Source organism: Camponotus vicinus, unplaced genomic scaffold (genome assembly GCF_025532165.1).
Source record: "Camponotus vicinus isolate PSW18456_S1 unplaced genomic scaffold, iyCamVici1.0 SCAF_8, whole genome shotgun sequence".
Classification (NCBI taxonomy): domain Eukaryota; kingdom Metazoa; phylum Arthropoda; class Insecta; order Hymenoptera; family Formicidae; genus Camponotus; species Camponotus vicinus.
In genome coordinates this window covers 16295811-16320305 of record NW_028141980.1, presented here as the reverse complement: position 1 = coordinate 16320305, position 24495 = coordinate 16295811, and the positions used below count along the sequence as shown (strand labels likewise).

Sequence of the window (24495 nt, the reverse complement as noted above, 5' to 3'; positions counted from 1 at the left end):
ATGTTTGATGATGTCAATTCGAAATAGGGAATACTAAAAATTAGTTCAATAATACTAAAAATTAGTTCAATAAATCATGCAAACATATCACTTTTGTGTTTTGAGATACATGCTCGTGGAATCCATTGTTTTCCTAAAGCGCAATATTTTTTTTCCAAATAGAGGCAACCCCAAAAAATCAGAATTCATGCACCAGGTGAACCGATTGATTTTGTAAGGGGCAAGTGTATTTCAATGTTACATTCTGGACGCCATAAAAGCTGTAAGGAGTGTATCTTCGCCCTTTCAACCGTGGAAGATCATCACGGGGGAAGAATCCCTTCTGTTTTCTCCCCCGATCTTGGCAAGAAGCCGTCGTCGGTTTCGCGGGGCGAGAACAGGAGTGGACGGTGGTCCAATCGTGCGTCGACGACGCTGCCAACAGGCTACTTTCCTGCACCGGAAATACGTCGGACGGTCCCGACGATGGACACCCGGCGATTCGAGCTTCCTATTGCTGTCGCGATCATTCCATGGAGCGTTATAAATCGGCGCTCGTGTATAGCTTGTAAAGTTGGGGATTCATGGCACGAGATATCGGAAGGATGCGCTTCGCGATTCCTTCTTATTCCGCGGAAATGTACACAGTGGCGGCCAAAATTTTGTGACATCGTAGATTCAAAATAATATGAATCTTATGAATTTATCCGTGATACAAGTACAACGAAAATTATAGGGAGAAATGAGATATTATTTCACTCTTTCTTCCACAAATAAAATAATTTATATGTGAAGAAAAATTTCTCGAGTTATGTAAAAGGAACTGTTTTAAGAAAAGTCGAGAGTATTACTAAAGATAAAATCGACTGGATGATAACAATTCATATATGTATGGGTATTACATCGTCAATATATTCTTATCGATAAAAATTAAATGATAGATAGAGCGATTTATACGTAGTTAATAGTTAATCTCAAAGTGCAATAATATAAAAAAAATTTAAATAAAATTAGCGTTAAATAAAATTACAATAAACTCTGACCGCTAAAACTTTTAATATTCTGATCGTGATTATATCTAAGAAGAAATCATCAAATCAAAGTATAATTCGCGAGAAGCTTTGCTCTGAAAAATAATATGAAATACACTGTTCGCGCGTCAACGTTACTCCATTTTGAATATTATTTTGCACGACGGGGCTCTTCTGCATAAATGTAATGTTAATTAGCACGTATGTCGAGTGCGATGTCATGATTCGGTGTAGATTTCATATTGGATTATAATTCGCGAGCAACCTGCGAAATACCGAGCTTAACTCGTGAATTTTGTTCGCGAGCAGTGTTTTTAATGTCGTGTCAATTTAAATTGCTCGTATCGGATCAAAACGGAAAGTGCTAAGCGAATTCAAACGATCGCCCGCAAGAATGAGAAAATTAATACATTACTTTGAGAAATTTGTAGTGAATTAATCCGCTTGTAGTAAATTACCACCCACGTATGGAACTGTCATAATTCAACGCAGATTTCGGGAGAGTCGAGAGGTACAGATCGCGAGTAAAGCACAAATTACGCGACTTTTATTTTCGGAGATAAACGTCACGGAGCTTAAATTACCCCCTTCCTCCCATTTGTTCCTCGCCACGACCGGCCGCTATCTTCACACTAATTGGCTTAATTTCTGCACTAATTATGTCGGTTATTTGCAGCTCTCAGCTTCAAACGCCACGAAAACCGAGATCCTTACCTCGCTCGTCTGGCTCGATTACGTATTCGGGAAAGTGCGAAATATTCTCGAGTAGAATCGCGGTTCGGTGCCCATCCAATTTTAATTTTACCACGATCAATCAATCAGTAACATCGATCCATCGGAACATCAATCAGGGGCATCGCGATTTATAACAAATACTTGACAACAATTCTATCGGAAATATATTTTATATGAAAATCTGATACATTTATATATCTAACACACACATCGAATTTTCTTCTCTCTCTCTCTCTTAGTTAGATTTGATTTCGCAATACTTAAAAATAGAGATAAAATATTGTAAGAGTTGTTATTATGTGATTAAAGTGATATATTATATTAAGTATCTGATTAATATTAAAAGATAGATATCTATAATTATGACTTTAGAAAATGTTAAATTGTTGTTCCAAATTCTTATAACTTTCTGATATTTCTCTTAATTATTATAAATTATTAATATATATATATATATATTATTAACTCTCTCCTTCTCTCTCTCTCTTAGTTAGATTTGATCTCTCAATACTTAAAAATAGAGATAAAATATTGTAAGAGTTGTTATTATATGATTACAATGATATTACATTAAATATCTGATTAATTAAAAGATAAAAATCTATAATTGTGACTTTAGAAAATTTTAAATTGTTGCTCCAAGTTCTTATAACTTTCTGATATATTATTCTCAATTATATTATAGATTATTAATATATCATCAAGTGCTGTAACTAAAAAGATTAGTTAAATTTTTATCCAACTCCTCAACGACGTGAAATGCGAAATCCTTTGATATATCGGAATCGAATAAATCCATTGTAAAATCGTCGCGTTTGTCTAAGATAGAATCCAAGCGATTTTTCGAAGCCGCCGCTTTGAGGGAAGGGTCATTTTTGCCCTTCGCGCGAAGGATTCTGGCCTGACAAACTTTAAATTACATTCGAAGGACCCGTCCTCCGGCTGTCGCGATGGCGCGAAGAGCGAGCTCGCGCGCGGCAGCCCCGCGTCATCGGTTTCCCTTAATTTATATAGACGGGAACACTTATTCGCGCCACCCCGTCTTCCTCGAGCCTCTTCCTTCTTCCGAAGAAGAAGAAGAAGAAGCAGCAGCAGCAGCAGCCATATCCTAGGAAGTTAACTTTCTCCTTGATTGACGTTCGGTTATTGTCGGCATTTGCATAACTCGTCTTGCTCGCTACCGCCGCGCTCCTTTCGCGAAGCGAACCTCGAGGTAACCGAGAGACAAGGCCGTCGGGGAGAAAGATGCGGATGAGAGAGAAAGAGAGGGAAGAAAAGAAAGGTGACGATGAGGTGAAGGGAGGATAGGTTGGCGGGGTTGGAGAGGTTGCGGAGGAGCAGAAGAAGAATGCGGGGACGGCCCGCGTGTCAAATCGAATTTGCCTCATTTGCTTTGCGCGGCGACTCCGCCAGCCAGCTAGCAAGAGAATCTATTAGAATAATTTTTATGAATCTAATTTTAAATTCCGGCGAACGAAGTTACTTTACTGTCACGCTGTCAGCGGCTCTTTATTAAGTGGTCCTCCTTGGCGGTGGCGGCGGTAGCGGTTCGTCCTCTTCGCCCCGCGTCACTTCCACGATCCCACGCCGCCACCACCGACGACCTGTCACCCATTGGAAAGGAATAATTTAAATAATTTCCCACCTAATTCCCTTCCGTCCGACGAGGAGAGAGCGAGCGAGCCCTTCCCCCAAGTTGGATTTTGCAACGACAATTGTCGAAAGATTTTCCCTCTTTCTCCCTCCTTCTCTCTCTTTTTTTCTTTCTCTCTATGTTATTTAAATTCCGTATTATAAATGATTACTCACACTCATCTAACGGAGAGTAAATACAGCATTAATCATTAATAGCACTCTTGCATTTTTTACTTTCTCTCTCCATACGAATGTATAATCTTCTCGATTAGAAATGTAAATTATATATGAATATAAATAATTATGCGCGTTTGGCTCTTATAGCCTTTGATATCTTAATATTTGTATAAATAATTAATTAGCGCAATTATATAGAAAAATTCTTTTGCAAATTTTTTTTAGTATAAATTTCAACTATTTTGCATTAAAAAATGCTTGTGAATCAATTAAAATTTAAGAGCAGTTAATACTGATTATAAATTATACGTACTGATTATAAATTATTTACAAATATATACTGATTATAAATTATTCACAAATGTATATCGATGATGATTATTCCTTAAAAAAGGCCCCGATTTGTAAATACACAGTCAGCAAGATATTAGGTCCTATGAAAGAATGAAAAATGAGTCACGTTGTATCTACTCGAGAATACAAATACGCAATTCTCGAATCGGTGGCTGCATAAATCGCATGTTTAGTCGAATTGTCGAGATTATCTGCTAGCATTATATCTATGTCACTTGCAAAAATATTGATAATCTGAGATAAAAAAATGGAGGGATCTTGTCTGTCGCGAAGGGGGGCTCGATAGGAGGTTGTATCTTCACGACCAATTAGCTGCGAGATTAGCTTAATTCGTATACGTCATTCGGACTTACTTCACAGACACACACGCATTAGACGCACTGCGTATTCGATACTTATCTATTCACACATATGTTCTAATGATGAAACTCAAACAGCCTTGAGAGATACGTCGCACGCGTCTTACGATTTTTATACCGCGATACACGATCGATCTACTTTCGATCGTTACACACTTATCATATATAATCATTTTATCAGATAAAATGATAAATGAGTCATTGAACGCAACAGTGTTATAAGTAGTAACAATCAATCATATCTAAGATATATTAGCTTTCCTCATATCTAAGATTTATTAATTTTTAAAAACTTCGTTATTTTGATACATGACATGACATTTTTTAAATTTAATGTTATTTTAAAGCATTATCTGAAAGTTTTTTATCGTGTATAATGAAACACATGTTAGAGTTATATATTAGAGACTAAAAATAAACTTTTACTCGCAAGAAAGGCAAATAAATGAAAAGAAGATATTAAAAAAGAAGATAAAAAATGATTATATATATATTATATACATATAAGTAAAAAAAGCAAAATATATTTTCCATATTAAAAATTGGTAGATGGATAAGGAATATTAGAGAGTAATATTAAAGAGAATGATTTTGTCATCGTTCGCTCAAGAGCTTCGAGAAAAAAAAAAAGATGGACATTCTCATAATTCCAAGGTGGTATCTAACTCCTTATGTGATTCCCTATTTCACACAAATGATTTTCTCGCCGCCAAAGTCGTTCTCTCACGCGAAAGACAAGAGGAAGAGCGTCCCTTCCTTCCTTCCTTGGTGAGGCGAGCGGGCGATTATAAACGGTGCGTAGAGTTCCCACCGGGCAGATGGAGCGTCTCGACGGCCTATATTCGCGGCTTATTTTAGAACTCTACCAAGTGGAGCCAAGCGTGCGTGCACGCACGCATACGCGTGAGAGGGTGTGGATGCATGTGCACCGATTGCGACTCGCTGAACATCGCGCGTGCGTGCATGCGTACGTGCGTACGTGCGTGCTCGCTCCACCGTGTTCTATAAGTAGAGTGCGTGTATGATCCATTCTGCGGTCGCCGCCGCGTATCGCGTCTATCGATATCCCACAAGGAAAACGAGAAGTCTCGGTGAAACCCCGAAGGCAATATCTTTCGCCTCTCTGAACAAATTCAGTTATCAAGAAAATTATTTCTGGCGCGAGAAATTTATCTCGGGGCAGAGGGAGGGGGGGGTTTAGTAATCGACTACAAATTTACGGATGAAGTCCACTTTTCAGAAATGTATAGATTGTATCAGATTTTAGATTAAACACTTGCTCGAAAAATTCTTTCCGTTCGCGTAATAACTGCTCTATTAACTTTTCCGGTTTCTCGTCTCATCGCCATATTTTTTCTAAAAGTAAAGCACACAAATCAGCAACTTTATACGAATTTTTTTTTATATTTATTATACCATCTCGAATTCAACGAAATGTCAATGAAATTCCATCAGAGGGACCCGATCAACCGAGAACTTTTCGTCTCGGTATATCATAAAGTGTGCCACATGACGCAAATAACAGGGCCTCTCGTTGGCGGGAAAGTTGTCGCTTCGCAGAGATATTCGACCAACGATTGACCGAATATATACGAGAAGGGTGACGCGAAAAATACCGTCGATGGCGCGTTATATGTGCGCACGCGCGTGCAGATTGGCCTACTTTTTCGTCGAGAGATCTCGAGGATCGAGAGATCCCGCCGTCCACGATCCGCGAACACGCGCGAGTCGGCCTTTAAGCGTCAGTTGGCCAGCGAATGGCATTAAAATCGCCTGTCGCGGCAGGAATAGCAAAAAACGCCAGATAATCGCTGCTGCAAAACCGGAATTTTCAAAATCCGCGACATCTTTCGGCTGTAGAGTCGTGAAATATTAATTATTTAAGAGGAAACTCATCGGTAACGTGATGTTACGTGATTGCTGCGTGATCGAGACGTGATTACCGCGTGATGATGTCAAATCGAATTGACAAAAGAATACGCCTTTGTGTGTTGGAAATAAATTGTAAAGCCTCTCAAAGTTCTTACGCTATTGAATCACGCGTCAAAGTTAAATTAATGCACATGATGATATTTATTATTCATATAAAGTGAATTATGAAGATTTCGATAGATGTCGTTTAATCCACTTCCTCAAGAATTTGAAGAATTTCATCTCAAAATCACGAGGAAACAAAATCTGCTTGAAAATTTCTTTCATTATTTATATTTTATTTTTTTATAAGATATAGTGTTTAAAGCGAAAATATTAATGCAAAATTTAGACGATCAATTATTATAAAATAAATATACCTTTTTAAAATATTTTTTTCAGGTATTTATATTTTATTTTTTACAAGATGTAATATGTTTAAAGCAGTTTGATTCAAAATTTATAATATTGTAAAATAGATACAGCTTCTTGACGATACCTGCTTTAAAATATTTTTCAATTATTTATACTTTACTTTTATAAGATGTGACATGTTTAAAGCAGCTTGATTCAAAATTTAGACAAGCTAATCAATTATTGTAATAGAAATACATTATTTTTAAAGATGTCTTTCTTAGCAACGTCGTGTATGTGCATATCTAAATGTGGCTTCAAAATAAAACGGCACATTTGTACAAGTCGGTCCACTAAATCGCGAGTACTTTCCCTGCATTTTGCAAAGATAAGCGCCGAAGGCGAATCGCAAAAACACGTATGTCACGATATGGCACAGTTACAAGGGACGCGCGATATCAGCTGGTGATACGTGTCAGGGAAAAAAAAGGTTTCCGGTTCGTAGATTTCGGAATTTCGCGACTAACTGTTGAGCTATGCAAGATAGTAGGCGTATCATTGCGAAAGCACACGATGCGGCCGATTTTATAAATAGAGTTATGATCTATAAAATGTAAAACTACGTCTAATATGTGCGCAATATCAATTCCTCGATATAGAGCGATAAAACTCGTTCGATATCTTGCTAATGTTTTAAAAATACTCGAGTGTGAATAGCAAACCGAAATAGCTCTCGAGTGTAGTTTCTCGCGATTAAATTACATAATTTATAGAGGCATCTCGCAGTCTCTTGTCATGAAGCTATTTACAACACGGTGTATGTAAGATTTCATTTATATGGCTCATAATATATTTCATTAGTGGAATACATGCATGGTTACAAAGAGTATTCAATACAGTATCGATGTTGTTTAATTATTATCAATTAATAATTTAAAAAAAATTGTGAAGAAAATAAATAATAAAAAATTATCAGAAATATTTAAATAATAATAATAATAAAATTTACAAGTAGAACTGAAAATTGTATCACAAGATTAATGGATATGAGAATATTAATTGAGAGTAATTGTGAAAACATTTTTTTCCTTCGTGAGAAAAATCCCAAGTATCTATACAAATTAATGGCCTATTAACCTTATTAATAAATTGCTAATTAATTTACATAATTAAATTTGTCAGTGTACAAAAAATATGTTCAATTAAACGCATTGTATTAAAATATGTACTGTTTAAAGTTAATTTGCACTAATTGTGTGCGAGATTACGAGACGCAAAGGCAAGGTTGAGACGAGAGAGACGAAGCTTTTTGCTCGTTTTGAAACGCAGCCACTGAGGAAGAGACTCGCACTCTCAATGACACAGTCAGCCATGAGCGGCTAATGAAATGGCTTGTGAATTTCGTCCGCGTGCTGAATACGTGGCGAGTGCAAGCACACCGAGAACAGCCATCAAATGTCAACCTCTGACTTTCGTCGCGTACACGCGTCCAGATACGACGATATTTATTCCGACGGTCGTCCGTAGGATTGAAACGATGACAGGGAACCACGTATCATGCTGACACTTATCTCTTACAAGCTTGACTTGTCACTAGCATAGTCAGTAGTGATAATCGGTAATAGTCGCAGTTACCTCGTCAATGGCATTTGAGCTATAAACTTTTCAGCTTTGATATTAAAATCTGTGCATATACGTTCCATAAAATCCTTATATGTTTCCCTCCCAGAGAATTTTGTAAAATTTGCGAAAATAATATACAGAATTTAATATAAAAACGGATGGAATTTAAACGTTGAAGTAATATTGGGGAAGTTTTTGTATGTACGATATATAAATTTATCGTGACGTATTACATTAAATGCAAATCGCAAGGTTGCACGTATCAATAATTTTCTTATAATAAGCATTTTTCATTCTTATACTACTTACTGTAATTTAAAATTAATTAAACACAGCTACATCTCTAAAAAATTGAAAACGTTTAAAAAGAAATAAGGGGCTTACTTCTTTGAAGATTAAACTTTTCATAGATCAGTTGTCACGCGGAGAAAATGTTAGACACTTTGATTCGTTATGTGTACATTATTATGGATTACAAGACAGATATAAAAGCGCAAGCTAAATATTATGAAGGTATATTATAACGGTGAACGCGAGCGCGGAAACGGACGCGTAAAAATACCGCCAGCGGATATATTTACCCTAAAATTTTAATCAACCGTTCAGCCCGACAATAGCGAGAGCGCACCAGTCACAAATATTTACGCACGTCAAGTGTAGACACATTCAGAACGCACGCGGCCGGCTGGATATCAAAAATAAATAAAATATCGGGGAACATTTTTATTAAAACGCCGCGGCGCTTTATCGCTGGAAATTATCGTCGCCGACATCTCTCTATTCCCGGCTGCCGGAGAACCGATCGGTCCGAACCGAAAAAGCGCGATAACGAAAGTGGAATTTAAGCCTTTCCGATTGTGAAATCAATTATGTAATAGAATTCCTTCCGTCTATCTGTACATACACAAACAGAAAAGTATATATATGTATGCATACATATATAAATTCAAATAAATATATATTAGAAGCTAGATAGGATTGCACAAGACATATCAAGATTTTTAACTAATCACAAGACCAAGACTGAAATTATCAAGAGAGAAATTATTAGTCATACCAAGATTATTGATTTTTAATCAAAGATAAAATATCTATATTTGTAAATTATATGAAAAAGAAATAATTATATTATACACAAACTTAAAAAATTTTATTTAATAAATAAAAATATTTATATTAAATTGAGAGATGATTAATGTGATAAAAATAAACAATATAAAATTATACACAATTTAGCTATATAAAATTTTACAATTCATGTACACGGTTCTTTGATTGTGTAAGTGAGATCCGTTTTTGCATTCTAGTATCATTGTACAATTGCCTTTTCATAAAGACAACGAATATATATTTATTTATTTATTGTGTTTTGGAAAATAAATGAAAATGAATAAAAAATAATAATTATCCTAAATTATACTATAAAGATTATGTGTGGGATATTATTTTAAATTGTTCAATATTAAAAGATAAAAATTATTGATAAAATCGAGACGAGGCAAAATTTTTACTCCAAAAATTCACGCGAGACAAGATTTAAGTTTTTGAAAATTTTCAACATAATACAATACAATATTTTTGCGAGTATTGCCTTGTGCAATTCTAATACATACACATACACACATATACACGGCCGAAGAAGAACGTGCAGGCATTACGCAAGCAAAGTGCGTAGGCCAAGGCGCCACGCATGATATCTAGCGGGTGTCCGCTCACGAGCTAGAGATCGATCGATCGAGGCGAAACGACGTTTCATTGATTCGAAGAAGAGACGCATTATCATACTAATCGCGTAGAGATTTGCGAGTTCCGCTCACGCGTTCGATACTTTCACGGCGCGAACCTATCATTAACGAGTCATGGGATAAAGTCCCGCGCAATTTGTCAGGCATCGTCCGTGGAAGCACGTGTGAAACGCGACGCCTATCAAACGTAAAGTAGTAAAGCGCCGCAAACTTATGCAAGAGTCTCGATGACGTTCGGTCGTCGAAGCGAGTGACTTACGTAACGACCCAGTTGTCTCTCCGAGATTTTTGAAGCGAGAAATGATGAGAATAAGAAGTTGAAAGAGATACACGTGATTAATTCGCGACTAAAATAAAACGTATGAGAATAAAAAAGCAGAAACTTATCTTCAGCTCATTTCACGTTTCTTCCAAACACAAGATATGTATTCTTTAATTATCGTATTTTTTATATTACAATAAATATTTATATTACATAAATATAAGGATCTAAAATTTAGATTGAATCTTTCACTTACATGATTTTCTCTTACGTGAAATAGAGTCAAAATTAGATCGTGATAATGAGCGGTATTTTTGGAAAATGCATTCAACGCGATTTATCGATATGTAATTCGGTTTTTTTTCAGAGCTTATTGTTAGCCATGGTTTAGACTTCAAGTCTACAATTACACATGCAACTCTGAATGCTTTGCATTTCCAAAAGTGGAACTTGATAGTGCGGATTAATTCTGGTACACTTTTCACAATATCGATGTAATTCCTGCTCGCGACCCATATGCGCGAAATTATGTAATGAAAGGCATAAAAGACCTGAGTGCGTTAAAAAGCAGCCGGGCGGTTATCGATGCGAGACACCGAGAACCTATCACGGTCTACTTAGCGACGTCGGTCGTTGTAAAATCAATTAAACCACTCTCATAATCGTGATTTTTCCTTATTTCCTCCCGTTTTACCCATCCGTCTCGCCGCGTCACCATCGGACAGTCGCGTTCAGTCGCTCCCGCATTACAGAATCAATTTTTCATCAAGTTAGATCACACCATAAATATATCCGTCGGCTTTGAAACTTTTCCGCACGTCTAGAGAGGCGGAAAGAAGAAGGGAGCGGAGAGTATCGTAATTTATATTTCATATTCTGAAGTATAAATTCCCTCGATATGCGTAAAAAAAGACGCAATCCGGGAGGAGGTAATTAAGAATAATTAAGAATAGAAAAAGAATAGGAAATAAGTTATCGAAAGAAAATAAAAGTTGTTTCCTAAAACTATCGTATCCCTTCAATCGCCAATACCTTATAACGCGTATCGTTGGAATTATATTTGACAAGTTTAACGACAAGACGAAGAAAAAATAAAGGAGAGATAAATCCTATATTGCACATGATTTATGGATGATGCACGCAATTACGACTGAAACGCGACGAATAGATCTACAGCAAACGACCGATCGACCAATCGAAGCTCACGTACAAGAGGTGTGTATGGACATCGTGGTTTGATTAGAATTTCTAATGGGATGAGTATAGTGTACGTACTTACAACGCAACGTCAGAAACGCGTGGTTGCCTCGTTCGATCGCGTCAGACATAAATATGGTCGCGAATATTTTTCCGCAACCTTTCCACGAGAAAAACGCGCGTCCCCGTTTTTATTTATCATTTATTTTTTATTTAAATATTTCTGGCACATATTATATAGTATATTATTACATATATATTAAAAATTATATTATATATATATATATATATATATATATATATATATATATTACCTAAATATATATATATATATACTTATTTATTTATTTATTATTAAAAATTATAATATGAAATTATAACACAAAAAATGGGCTAATATTTATGTTATAATTTTTTTTCTATCACTGAAAACTAATTTTAGAGTTCCTATCGTTGCTCAAAGCATTCCTCAAGTATTTATTTAAAGTTACATTAGACTGATAGAGAGAGAGAGAGAGAGAGAGAGAGAGAGAGAGAGAGAGAGAGAGAGAGAACTTATATATTAAATATATTTTCCAGTATCTACTCTTGGACAAATTTGATGTTTCATTTTGAAAATTTTTAAAAAACATCCTTGACTGAAAAACATTCCGTTAATCTTTCCGAGATAACTTTCCCTCACTCTCTGTCAAATTTACAAACTTTCCATCTCACGACTTTACAACTTATCAATGTGTCGAGCATTGTAAATTTCACAAATCCTGTTCGAGATTTCGAGAGGGAGGAATTTCCCAAGAGGACGTTAAATATATTTTCCCAGAGTCTTTTGAACGACAGGGTTGAGAGCTCTCGTGAGCCGGAAGGGGTGCAGAGACGAAGGGCGTCTTATCGGCGCGCTCGTACGAAACATGGGCTGAGGCAAGCCGCGTAATGAGAATAAACGCCTAACGGCTAAGGACGGCTAAGTCCGGAGACTGGCGTTCGATCCTGAATAATTCATCGGAAACGCACGCTCGATTAGGCAAGTCCGCAAGCCCAGTCACTTCCCCGCCTAAAAGAGCCGGTTGGCGCCCTTCGTTCTCTAACCCCCGCAGACCGAGCAACGTTATCGCGACGCTATCGTTACATTTACAAAGGGCTGAAACCGGGAGGTTCGAATAGACGACCGTCTTAACGCAGACCGTTCTTAACGCATGAAATCTAATGGAAAGGGATTATAAACATTAAGCTCGAGATTTGACGCTTTCGTGAAAAATCAGGTTAAATAAGAAAATTTCTGTTTCCAGAAATACCAGATATTTAATTAGTTGCTGTGGATTTATAATCACTCTTAATTGTTTTAATGTTACTGTTCTCCTACCGTTAGTAATTAATTTAAAATAATTTATTCTCTTTTTAATTGGTTTCTTTTCCCAGAAATTAAAAACTCAATTCTTACTCATAACTTTTCTCACTTATTTTGTTCTCTGTATAAACATTTTTCTACAATTAATAGATCTTTTTTGCACGTCCATAGTTTCTCTTCTAAAATAAAATTATGCGGTAAAATAAAAGAAATGACCGCAGAAAATGGCATTCCAATTGCCGGAGGCATGCAACAGTAAATTGCATGTCAGCTATAATTAGGGCATCTTCCTCCCTTATTTTTTTTCTAAAACAGAGTGAATAATGATAGTAATTGGTTGCAGAAAGAAAACTTCGATTGCCGGAAACATGTGACAGTTAATTTCGCGTCGATGCTCAAAGAAAAAAATCAGCTTGATAGTGTCGCGATGGAAATTTATGTAAAAATATATGACAAAATAATACAATATATTTTGTAACCAAAGCGCGCGTGTCGGGCAATAATTAGAATTCGCATATTGACAACGCATTCTGCGATATAAACAGCCAAAATATGCCGCGTGGATATTTTTATGAATTTTTTTTCGTTACGCGTTTCCATATATAATCTTGCCGTCAAAAATTAAAAATTAAATTCAATGCAGTCTACGTGCGACAATTTAATTTGCGCAGACGCTCCTGCACTTGCCACTTACAGATAGAATAAATTCTATTAATTTCGATTAATTATCTCAAGTTTATTAGTCGTTGAAATTATATATAACATTTTTTTACACACAGAAATTTCTCTAAATGAAAATTATCCGCATGTAAGAAATACTCTCTCTCTCTCTGTTGCATTCGAAAAAAATTTTAATCTGGAGCATCATGTCGAGATAAATTTAATTCTTTCGCTTGAGATACGCTTGTCACGCCACAGCTCAAAGAGGAGCAGTTAAGATTTACGTCGCATCATTAGCATTTCAATAGTCATCACGGATTAAGGTTAATACAGGTAAGAGAGAGGAGAGGGAAAATCTTACGAATCTCCTTGAGAAGCGAAACCAGAACCTGGTTCGCGATTGTCTTTCGCCCCTTCACACAAAGTATTATTCTTGCTTAAGGGGAGAGATCGAAAAAGAGGCGTGCTCGTTCCTAATTTTCTGCGACTCGCGGAATTCCGTTATTGACCCGACGTCGCATATCCCGTTAGGGAATCGCATACGCGCCCGAGAAGAAAGTCGCGATTTTTTTACGCAATCCCTGCATCCCTCTCTCTCTCTCTCTCTAGATTCTTTTGAATCTTGCCGTCCTCTCTTTGCCCCGTCCACGACGTTTCTGCTCCGAGGAATGCACACCCGGCGACATTCCTCATCGGCATTAACGGAGGAAACGTCGAGGTCGCCTGGTTCGAGTATCATTCTCGCGAGGAGCAGCAGATACGGAAGAGGCCGCCAAGAGACCAGAACGAGGAGTGGCTCTACGTCGGTCAACGTCGAATCCTCGATCAAAGTCATGTTATTATTATTATTATTCGCGCATTCCTTGGCTTTCTGTCAAATCAGCTGTTGATGACAGAACGCTTTACACGTATAGTCCTGATACTTGAAATCGTAAACAAGCTTCTCTAAAATTGAGAAGGGCAAGACAATGACAATCTAGGCGAAAAAGTTGTTGCGATTTCGTGGTAACCGCGGTAACGCATAGAACGATCGGTTTTAGAATATACGTAGAATATATATGTATGCACGGGCCGGATCAATCGTTTGATCGATGGATCGAGAACGATGCTCGCGTCGAGCGGCACGTTCCGCAGAAAAGTGGGTTAAGAAAGTCTCGAGAGGAGCGTTAGGCCTCTTTTATGCATACGTTTTTTTTTTGCGACGGTTCGAAGCGCGCATGAATCGATCTATACACACACTCGCACGACGAAACGTCGTGCTGCTCATTGATTTTCAGGGTTTCGTGGCACATGCGGGGAATTAAACGCGCGATGAAAATGCAAATTGTGGGGAAAATTATGGGAATATTGGAAAAACTGTGTTCTCGATATGTATGAGATACTTGTTTGCTATTATTAAAATTATCAATCATCTATTGATAATCTAATCTGTTGATAATCAAAGAAGACACGTTATCTTGGAACGAGGTAGTGTGTTCACCACTCAAAAGAGGATTCTTCCATCTATTGTATTTTTCCAAGGCGTCAAAGAGAGATGTCTTATTTATAAATTTCCTTTCCGACGCGCTCTCTGTGTGTTATTTTAAGCTGTTCAATCTCGTACGAATTGCAATCCAACCTAAATACTTGAAGCGGGGCTCGCGCTATCCAATTGCATTCAAAACTACATTTGTCCTTTCGAGAAAACGAATAAACGAAACTTTCCAAAAGTGGAACGCCGGCCAAGAACATACCGATTCATCTTAAATTTTACAGTCGGCCAGACGTATCGTCGCTGCTTTTACATTCATCCCGGTGACACTAACGGCGATTTTGCGCGCGGCCTACAACCGTGCCACCCCCGTAGTTTTCCCGCTAACATTGGCGATTCTAAACGTATAGTTCAAGTCCTTTCTGGGTCAGGGGAGATTAATTGGCCGTAACCAAGAGCATTAGTCGTACCTAGGTAATGTATCCCTTCCACGAGCTTATAATAACAATTAAGGACGGTCATCTAGTTACAAAAGTACTTATTGAAGAGGATTTGCATCCAAGGTCAACGATACGACACCCCGTCGTTAAGTTGCAATCCTTTTTTGTGCATATATCGAGATATGAGTTTATTTTCTGAAAAAAAAACGAGCATGAACAAGCATGAGACGATAACATATAAGTTGATACCGAAAAAAAGCGTAATCCTATATATATATTGTTTAATTCTTTACAAGACTTTTTACAAGAATATTTTATCCGGCATAAGTTTACGGTGATCTAAGCTCCCTGATGGAATATGAGCGTTCAATATGATACGCCTCTTCAATTAACCATTTTTTAAGACACGTGTTCCGAGACTGGCAGGATAGCACAAAAGGGTTGAGCCTTGACCCAGAAAAAAAAAACTCGAGCCCTTCTCATCGAGAGTGACGTCGACTCATACGTTCCACTAGGGAATACACGTGGATGCATTTAACTTTATCCAACATAAAGTACTGAGGTCGAGCGGATTTTAAAAAAATGTTTAGAATCTTTTGAATCTTAGATTCACATACATATTTGCATATATTTATATTTATATACATGTGAATAATATCTTAAAAATCAAAGAACTTTAAATGTGTTTATTATTATAATATATAAAAAATAATTGTCCATTTTTATCAAAAATTTTCTAAATCGTCAAATGTATAATTTTTTAATAATATAATTATTAATTAACTAAATTATCCAATAACATAAAAAATATTTTAATTATAATTTTTCATATTATCATATAATAGTTTTTTTTAATTAAAGACATAATAAAATGACCTTGAATATGAGATTTCGACGTGCTAACTTGAGGATTAAATGACTGGAGCTCTTTTGCTTACTAATGTAAGATTGGCGATGATCCAGCAGTACTCGAAACTTTAATAAACCAACCGTTTGGCGTCCAATTACGTCAGTCATCGTCTGCAGAATGTAATTAAATTTTGACACGTGTGGCACGTCTCTCTTGTCGCAATCGATTCATCAAGACTAGGAGCGGTGTCGGTAGCCATTAAATGAAGATTAAGCATTTTGTTCGTTGCTAATCATATCCCTGATATAATATTTTAACACATTAAATTCAATTATCTGCATAAAACTAATTTTAATGTGTGAATCATCTTCATTAATAAACGATCAAATAATTTAACAAATTAAGGGTCATTTACAGCTTTTCTATCTTCTTAATAACTTTTTATATTACTGGATATATATATAAATATATATCAACGGAATCGGAATCGAAAGTCGATTGCTTCTAAAATTCGAATTTTCGTTATATCTGGCGTTAAATTTCTTTTATTATCCCCTTAATACAGAATGCATATTGCAGTAAAGAAAATTACTTTTCTTCATATTTTTGTATTTATATTTATATAATATGAAATTTTTCTTCTTAGCAAGTTAAGTAGATTAAACAATTCATAGAATTTAAATTTCATTTTTGAAATTCTATTTTCAATAGTTGAAATTGATTTCCTATTCACGAGAGCAATCTTTCGTTACGTGCAAAGGAATAAATCTTGTCCTATGAGGCCACAATATTTTTAGAAAATATCGAATTAAAAATACTCACTGCTCTAATCATTCCATACTCTTTTCCCGATCGATGGAAAATCGACTCAACCCTTGTTATCGATAGGTGCAAGGGAGGGAGAGAGGGGAGGAAAGGGCGAGGGTGAAGGTGCACGCTCACAGACGCTCAAGTGGGGCAAAAGGGAACCACTTAGTCGAAACTGCAGGAGTCTGGGAGTCAGCAGCTATTCGGCAGACGTCACTGGCGCCAGCGGACTACCTTAAAGCCCGGTCACCCCCTTAGTCGCCTCCGCCGCCGACAATCTCATTCCCCAAAAGCGTCGCAAGAATTATAAAGTTGGTGGAGGAAAGAAGACGAAGAGGCGGGGGAGGGAAGAAGACTTCTTTCCTCGCCACCCAACCTTGTCAGACGAACGAAGACCAACCCTCCCCCGCAACCTCCTACATGCTCTACCTCGATCTATCGTTGCATCTCTTAGTCTTGCCCCTCTCTTTGTTTCCATTCTTCCTCTCCTTCTTTCACATGGAACATATCGCTCTCCCTCTCTCCTATTTCCTTCTTGATACTTTTTACTCCAACTCGGAAGTTTTCGTGAGAAAAGGAACCGATCGGGGACAAGCGAGTTTCGAGTTTCGATCGCGAGTTACGGCCCGCGTGGATCTAAAAATCTGTTCTCCATTAGCGCGACGCCGACCGGAAGTCGTTCAATTAGAGTCATGTACCGTGTGATCTCGAAATAATCCGGCGCTCGAGAGACTCCATTGTTATTTCGGACGACAAAAGTTTCGCCGAGCGTGCTCTCGTTTAATGAGGGACGCTTCTCATAGTTTCGCAGTTTCCGCCCCGTGGCCGAGACTACTCTCGCGAGTAGTTTTACAGGACGACGACGGGATAAAGCCGGACTTGGACGGTCGTTTCTTTATCGTCGTGCTCGATAAAACGGAGCAATCCTCGGATTATCACGTTATCAAGTCCCGTCTCGTTATCCGTTGCTCGAGAAAGAATGGCGTTTCGTCATCGCTAAAGTAGAATGGAAATTACTCCGATTTATTTTGACATCACGATTAAAGATACCGAGGCTGATTAGACGCAAAGCGATTCGAGATAAAGCGCCAGTTATACACGTACATGTGTATATAGCGTTTAGACCGTAAGCTCGATAAATCAATTTTCGCTACCGCACCTTGGATAGCGAAAGATTTTTCTCCCCGCAAAAATGATTGAAAATATTTTCTCGAATGGCAGGAGGAATTTTTCCGAAGTGCGCCAAGAATTACCGCGGAATTTTTCCCGTCACCGTCACGACATCGCCGGCCGCGTTGAAACGTTCGTGCCTCGGAGCGCGTTTCTTACGCGTCGCGTTTCGTTTCGTTTCGTTTCGTTTCGCTTCGCTCGCCGCCGCGTCGGTTCGGTATCGGTTTTATCCAGACGCTCGAATTTATGCCCTTTTCGCCAGACGGTAAATGGATATACAGTCGACGAAAAAAAAAATAGAGAGAGAGAGCGAGAGAGAGGAAGGAGAGAGAACAGGGTAAAGAAGGGACAGGAAACAAAAAGACATCGATTTCCCTACCCCTCCCGCGAACTAACGGAGATCGACGTGTGCATACCGGTTTCATACGCACAACAAACTACTGAAACGTACGCCGGAAGCGTTAATATACCGGGGCGTAAGCCCGGGGGCGGTATTTTTTCGCCGCTCGCGCGCGTTCGCCACTCTGAAAAATATTTTTCTGGAAGCTAATATCTCTCTCGGGCCGATATTCCGCCGTGTAAATAATATCCGCGCCCGTAGGGACAACAAAGTAGGCTGTCATGTGAGTGCAATCGCCAAAAGAGGCTCTCCGGGAGGGAAAAAAAATGAGTCGCTCGCGTGGCCAAACGCTCGCGTCATTTTTTTCTCCCTCTGTACGCTTGTCGCTACTCTTTGCGCTCTGCTCTTTTCCTCGATGACGAGGGCGAGATCAAGGAAAATCGTGGAAATGGCACGAATCGAGATTAGTGTCATCGAGAATCGACCTTGAGCGAGTGAAAATACGTTGATGCTTAATTTAAGACAAATTCTTTTACTGAAACTTTTATTTAAGCACATTTTTTTATTAAATTTTTATATTGGTTTCTTATATTTTTTATTTTTTTCTAATTTCTCATTCGATTAGAAATGTGGCTGAAGACCATCTGATATCGAATACTCAATATATATACGACTTTGAATAATTAATAAGTCGCCTTGGAAGAAAAAGAATTAACTCGCGCTTCAATTATGGCGCTTGGCTTTCAGTTAACCCGTTTCTTCTATTTGGGGATATTTAATTTGTTTTTTACTTTTTATTAATATATCGACTCTGAATTACTCGATCTTCCATTTGTCATTCTTTTTTCACTGTCAAAGGGTTGAGTGTAATATCGCGGCAATTAGTTTGCGAATCATTGCACGCTTGTGAATGAATCGGTGGACGATTACACTTCATTCCCGACATTTCTTTTTGCAGCGACGCTCGAAAGAAAAACATTATTGCGGCGATCACGCAATCGCGTAGATTGAGAGAGGAAGCCAACATCCAGCCCGGTTGCAACTCGGCGCCGGAAAACACACGCTAGAACGCGATTACTAGCGGATGATTAATATCGTCGAACGTTTATCCGTGCATTCATATGGCATTTTTATTTCCATTAGTGCGACAACGACGACAACGACGATGAGATGGTAGGATAAAGCTGTAATTACACGTCGCACTTGTGCGTGTGCTAAAGATTAAAAGGCTCCGGTAGCGAAGTGGGAGTTATTTTAGTCGCGTTGCAGCAAAGTACTAACAGCAAAAAGCGATTTTTCGCGAGAAATCACGTTACATTTTTACACCGCTTCCCGCTATCGAGAAAGAGAGGGTAAAGTGTGAAAAAAAAGAAGTGACGTAAAGAGGAACGTGAAAACGTTTTAATTTTTAACGTAAGCTTTACGCGCGCAAATCGCTGCCGACCAAATGCAAAGGGACAGATCGCGTTATCCGGACGCGATTATCAGCGTAATTTCGTGTAAATCGTCCAAGGTCGGCGCAAAGCGACGCGAATATTTAACCACCCTGTAAATGAATACTGCGGGAAATGACGTAGAGGGGATTATCGTCTTGTCGACTACGGACTAAATAGTCGACTTATCCGTAAATTGCGCTTTTGCTCGGCTTTTTAAATCATCTTCTTCACGAAACGTCAAACGCGCATCGAACAGCTGTGCGCACTTGTAGTGTCTTTCATCTGTCAACTTTATTCCAAAACAATTTTCAGATCTTCTTTTATACTACTGTACGCACTTTGCAAGTGTTCTCTTTGTTTTAAAGAGCTAGGATTCTCTCTTTCGACTTTTACGAGTCTACTTGGACTCGTCGCAAATTAGATTCTTCCCTACTTCTTCTCATGGAAAGTTACATCGGATACGCAAGTGTACGATGGACCGGTCGTTGAACGATCGATGTCGAAGCCCGCCTTATCTCGCGAGAAAAATGGAGACCTCCCGCGAGTGTGTTTTCGCAAACGCGCGTAATTGCTCGCTGCTTCGCTTCTTCGTCAAACAAAATGCAACTGTTTTCCCGTGATCGCGATCAGCAATATTGTGTTAAGGCTTTCCATAAAATTCGCGGCCCGCGGCAATGTAATTGTTATCGCGTCCAAGTCAATAACGATTTCGCACAAAACACCGTCGGATACACGGATTGCCGCTATATGAATGTGTCGGCACGTACGAAACAGCGGACCGGGGGATGGGGATGGGGATGGGGTGGGGGTTAGCGAGTGGGGGGCGAGAGGAGAACCGAGGGGGGGACGGAGGCACAAAACGTCGAAGCGATTTATTAAATACCATACGGCTGAGCACTGTTATGACACGAGTATGCAAATATTATTTTGCGTGCACGAGGGGGCAATCAATGACCTGCCTCCCCTCCGCCTACCCCTCAACTGATCCCCCTCTCCGCCGAATATCTTTCTCTCCTCCGCAGTTTCGCGCGATGGTATCTTCGCTCGTCTAAACGAACTTTCGGATGATCAATCAAAATGATACGTCAGCGATTTGCGGATTTGATGTATATTTTGCAGATGCAAGATACAGATCATACGCGTTCCTTCTTTCCTTATTTCCTCTGATTACATGACAAGTTGAAATGAAATTATCGCGTAGATGTTAATCGGGATTCTCTCTTTATCATCATATTATTTCTCTTTGTTTTCACTAAAATAAACGAGAGAGAAATGTTATAAACTACGCATTATCGATCACTCGTGGGATATTTGACGTGAATGAATATTCAATGATATTTAATGATGATGATCTTTTCTTATTACTTATACTTTTTTTTATTTTTATTAAAGTAAACAGACATAGAATAAATTATACGCAATCATCAATCACTCGTGGAACATGCGACCTCGACGTGAAATGATTATTAAATACTAAATAATAGTGATGATCATTTCTTATTCCCATCTAAAGCAAAAATAAACAATAAATGAAATTGAAACTCTTGAGAAAAATTGAACTCTTGAATCAATTCATGTGGAATCTTTGTAAATTAAATTCTGCTTTAAAATCTGTCATCGCTACTGAACTATAGTCGAGTACACACATGACTTCTCCAACATGTATAAGTACAAATATTTTTCCGGCTCGATGTTCAAGAAATCCGAATGAAGCCAAGGACTGCGCGATTGAGTCGATCGATGCAGTCAATACTATAATTGCGATTGTCAGTAACTCAAAATCTTGAAAAAAACTCACCGATGAGCTGCCCTTCGGTCGTCCCGCGGAAGTTATCCAGCGATCCGTCGGACAACGGCGGCATCGGCAAGGACGACGGGGGTGTCGAGGGCAGGGGGGTTAACTGCTAGTGAACCCACGAGGGGGTCGCGGCGGGGGTGGCCGCGTTCGTGCTGACGTAGACGCCCGCGGGCGCGTTGCCGGTCGTCGTACCGACGACGACGCCCGTGTTCTGGGAGACGACGCCGCCGTTCTGGCCGACGACGTTGCCGTCGCTCACCTGCACGGTGCCCATCACCCCCTGCTGGAAATTGAAGTCCAGCGTGCCGCCCATCGACAGCTCGTGCTTGATCACCTGCAATTCGCGCGTCAAATCTCGTATTTATAAATATTTTTTTATATGAAAGACTTACTTCCTCCCTTCTCTGTCTGTATTCGAGTTCTTTTCGCAGAAGCTACAATTTTCAAGATAATCATCTTATTTACCGTGTAATGCTTGCCTTTATAAAGCATGTTTTTATACAGCATAATATTTCTAGGAAAATTATGATTAGAAGACGAGTTTCCGAACAAGAGGATTAATAATGATCAAAGTATAGATATCATAAGAATCAAAATACTAATTGATTTTTCATGTTTATATATTACAACTTAAGGAAATTATTTTACAATTACATTTTACATTTAATATCCGAGAGAACGAATAACCCCTCATAATAAAAAAATTCTTAAAATATTAGAAAGAGTATCAGTAGTAGCAAACGCAGCATAATCAGACTTACCTCCTCGACGTTGCAGTCGAAGCCGCCGTGCATCGCCTCGATGTTGATGTTAAGATCGTCGAGGAGGGCGGAATGATTGAGCGCGCCCATCAGCTGACCCATCATGGTGCTGGGTGTGGCGGGACAAGGTGTCGGGGTGTTGGGTGGACTGGGACCAGCTGGTCCAGTCTGCGCTGGCTGATGCTGCGGTTGATGTTGCGGCTGATGCTGCGGCTGCTGCTGTTGCTGCTGCTGTTGCTGCTGCTGCTGCTGCTGTTGTTGCTGTTGACGCTGTTGCGTTTGAATCATATATTGCAATGTTTGTTGCTGACTGCTGCCGAGTGTCGTAGGACTGGGTTCGCTCTGCTGGTACGATGGCGACATACCGGATGGCGACATGCCTGGGCTCAAGTTCTAATTTTGAAATTTTGAAAAAGCGACAATGAAAACAAATAAATAATTTGTGTAAATATAAATATAATTAATAATAATTTATAGAGAAGTTGAAGCATTATTATACGTGTGTCGTGATATACTATTCATGTTTATTGCTCATGCCTCATATAACTGCCATAATTTATTACAAAATATTGAAAAATATGTTGTTATTTAACTACCATGCAAATTTTTAAATTTTTCGAAAAAAGACACGCAAAAGAATATATTTTACAGCAATAAAATAACCAACTCGTATAAGTAAAAAGTAGGTAAATATTCTCTTATAATACAATATAATACAAAAATCTCGTGAAAATTGAACAATTACAAGAGATAGATTGTCCCGGGCTTGGCTCGAATATGTTTGCGTTTGTCCCGTTATTGAAAATACGCTTCGATACAATTTCATAAGCATATGATGCTTTTTTAAGCCAGTTTCAATAATGAAATGTAAATAAGCTTCCATCGGACGGTTGCAAATCTTTTCACACGAGACAACAAAAATATCCCTGCGAAAATACGTGACGTCGCGAAAAATAACGTATTAAACGTCCATAAAGAAAAGATTTCTCGGTTCTTTCGGCACGACGCCTGTTACATCATATTTAATTAAATTAAATCTATTCAATGACGCGATATTTATTAATCGCTCTCGTTGTAAAAGAGAGGGCTCCGTCGGTTACCGTTATCTTTCGTAAAAGCGCAGATTGTAGAAACTAAACACCACTAAACAGACGTGTGTACGTGTAAAACGTACATCGCGATCCTTATTGATTTTGCAACATTGCCAGGCCGAATGTGTGCAGGCAACGTAAAAACGCCAACGTCCTCCTTTGTGGCGTTCACGCGCGAAAAATCCGCCAAAAATTTCGGACTCACCATCTGACAGGCGCACGGCTGCAGACCGTGGAGCGGGCATCTCTGCTGATTGGCCGACTGCGGGGTAGGTGGCAGGCTGTAGGATGCGGACGACGGGGTGCGTAGGCCGTTGTTCCTCTGGTACTGCGCTTCGTAATAAGGCGGCGGTGGCCCGGTCTGCTGCTGGTGGCTGGCCGGCGGTGACGTCTGGTAGATTTGGTAGGGCTCCAGTTTCATTGTCTCTGCCAGGTTGCCAGCTAGGATCGTGTCTGCTATCGGGCACGATATACCACGTATCAATCGCGTATCGGAGAGACGGATCAAATTAAAAACGGTGAAAAGTTTATTTTATCTTGCGATTAATATATATGTATAATTTCAATTAGAGTTGCGATCGAGTTATTAAAGCCATTATTTATATACGATATAATTTTCATTTATATGTTAAACGCAATATGTTATTTAATTTGGCTAAAAGCTATGGATTTTATAATATCATGTGAAGGTAACTCGATGCGGAAAATTCAGGGTGATAGAGAGAAAAAAGGAGAGATTAGTGTGTTAAATATTGTACCTAGTTGTTGTTCCGGACTGTAGGAAGGCGCGTAGGTCGGCGTCCAGTCCGGTTCCCCGAGAACCGCCGGAATAGGACTCAATCGGCCACAGGAAGAGGCGTTGCTCGAAGCGCGAGGACTTGAATAACAGAAACATTTTGTTTCATAAGCCGTATATTGTGTCCGGCTTTTAACTGAGAGATATTTGTCCTCGATCCTTTAGATA

The 24495-nt window shown here is 38.7% G+C and overlaps 2 protein-coding genes across 6 annotated transcripts in view; one reads left to right on the top strand and one right to left on the bottom strand.

Annotated features, from left to right (window-relative positions):
• The window catches only part of Gukh (NHS actin remodeling regulator GUK-holder), a 259977-nt gene that overhangs the window by 34281 nt on the left and 201201 nt on the right, over window positions 1–24495 (top strand). The gene's annotated exons all lie outside the window — the stretch shown is intronic.
• The window catches only part of Foxo (forkhead box, sub-group O), a 163695-nt gene that overhangs the window by 28426 nt on the left and 110774 nt on the right, over window positions 1–24495 (bottom strand). The window contains exons 4-7 of one of the 4 annotated variants that reach the window (XM_083107242.1): window positions 24290–24486; window positions 23737–23984; window positions 22441–22833; window positions 21680–22013 (exon numbers count right to left, since the gene is read on the bottom strand). In XM_083107242.1, coding sequence (XP_082963368.1) covers window positions 21786–22013; window positions 22441–22833; window positions 23737–23984; window positions 24290–24486 — 1066 coding nt within the window. In that variant the 3' untranslated portion in view covers window positions 21680–21785. Of the gene's footprint in view, window positions 1–21679; window positions 22014–22440; window positions 22834–23736; window positions 23988–24289; window positions 24487–24495 lie in introns of all 4 variants that reach the window. The other 3 variants (XM_083107241.1, XM_083107243.1, XM_083107244.1) reach the window with 3 other exon arrangements.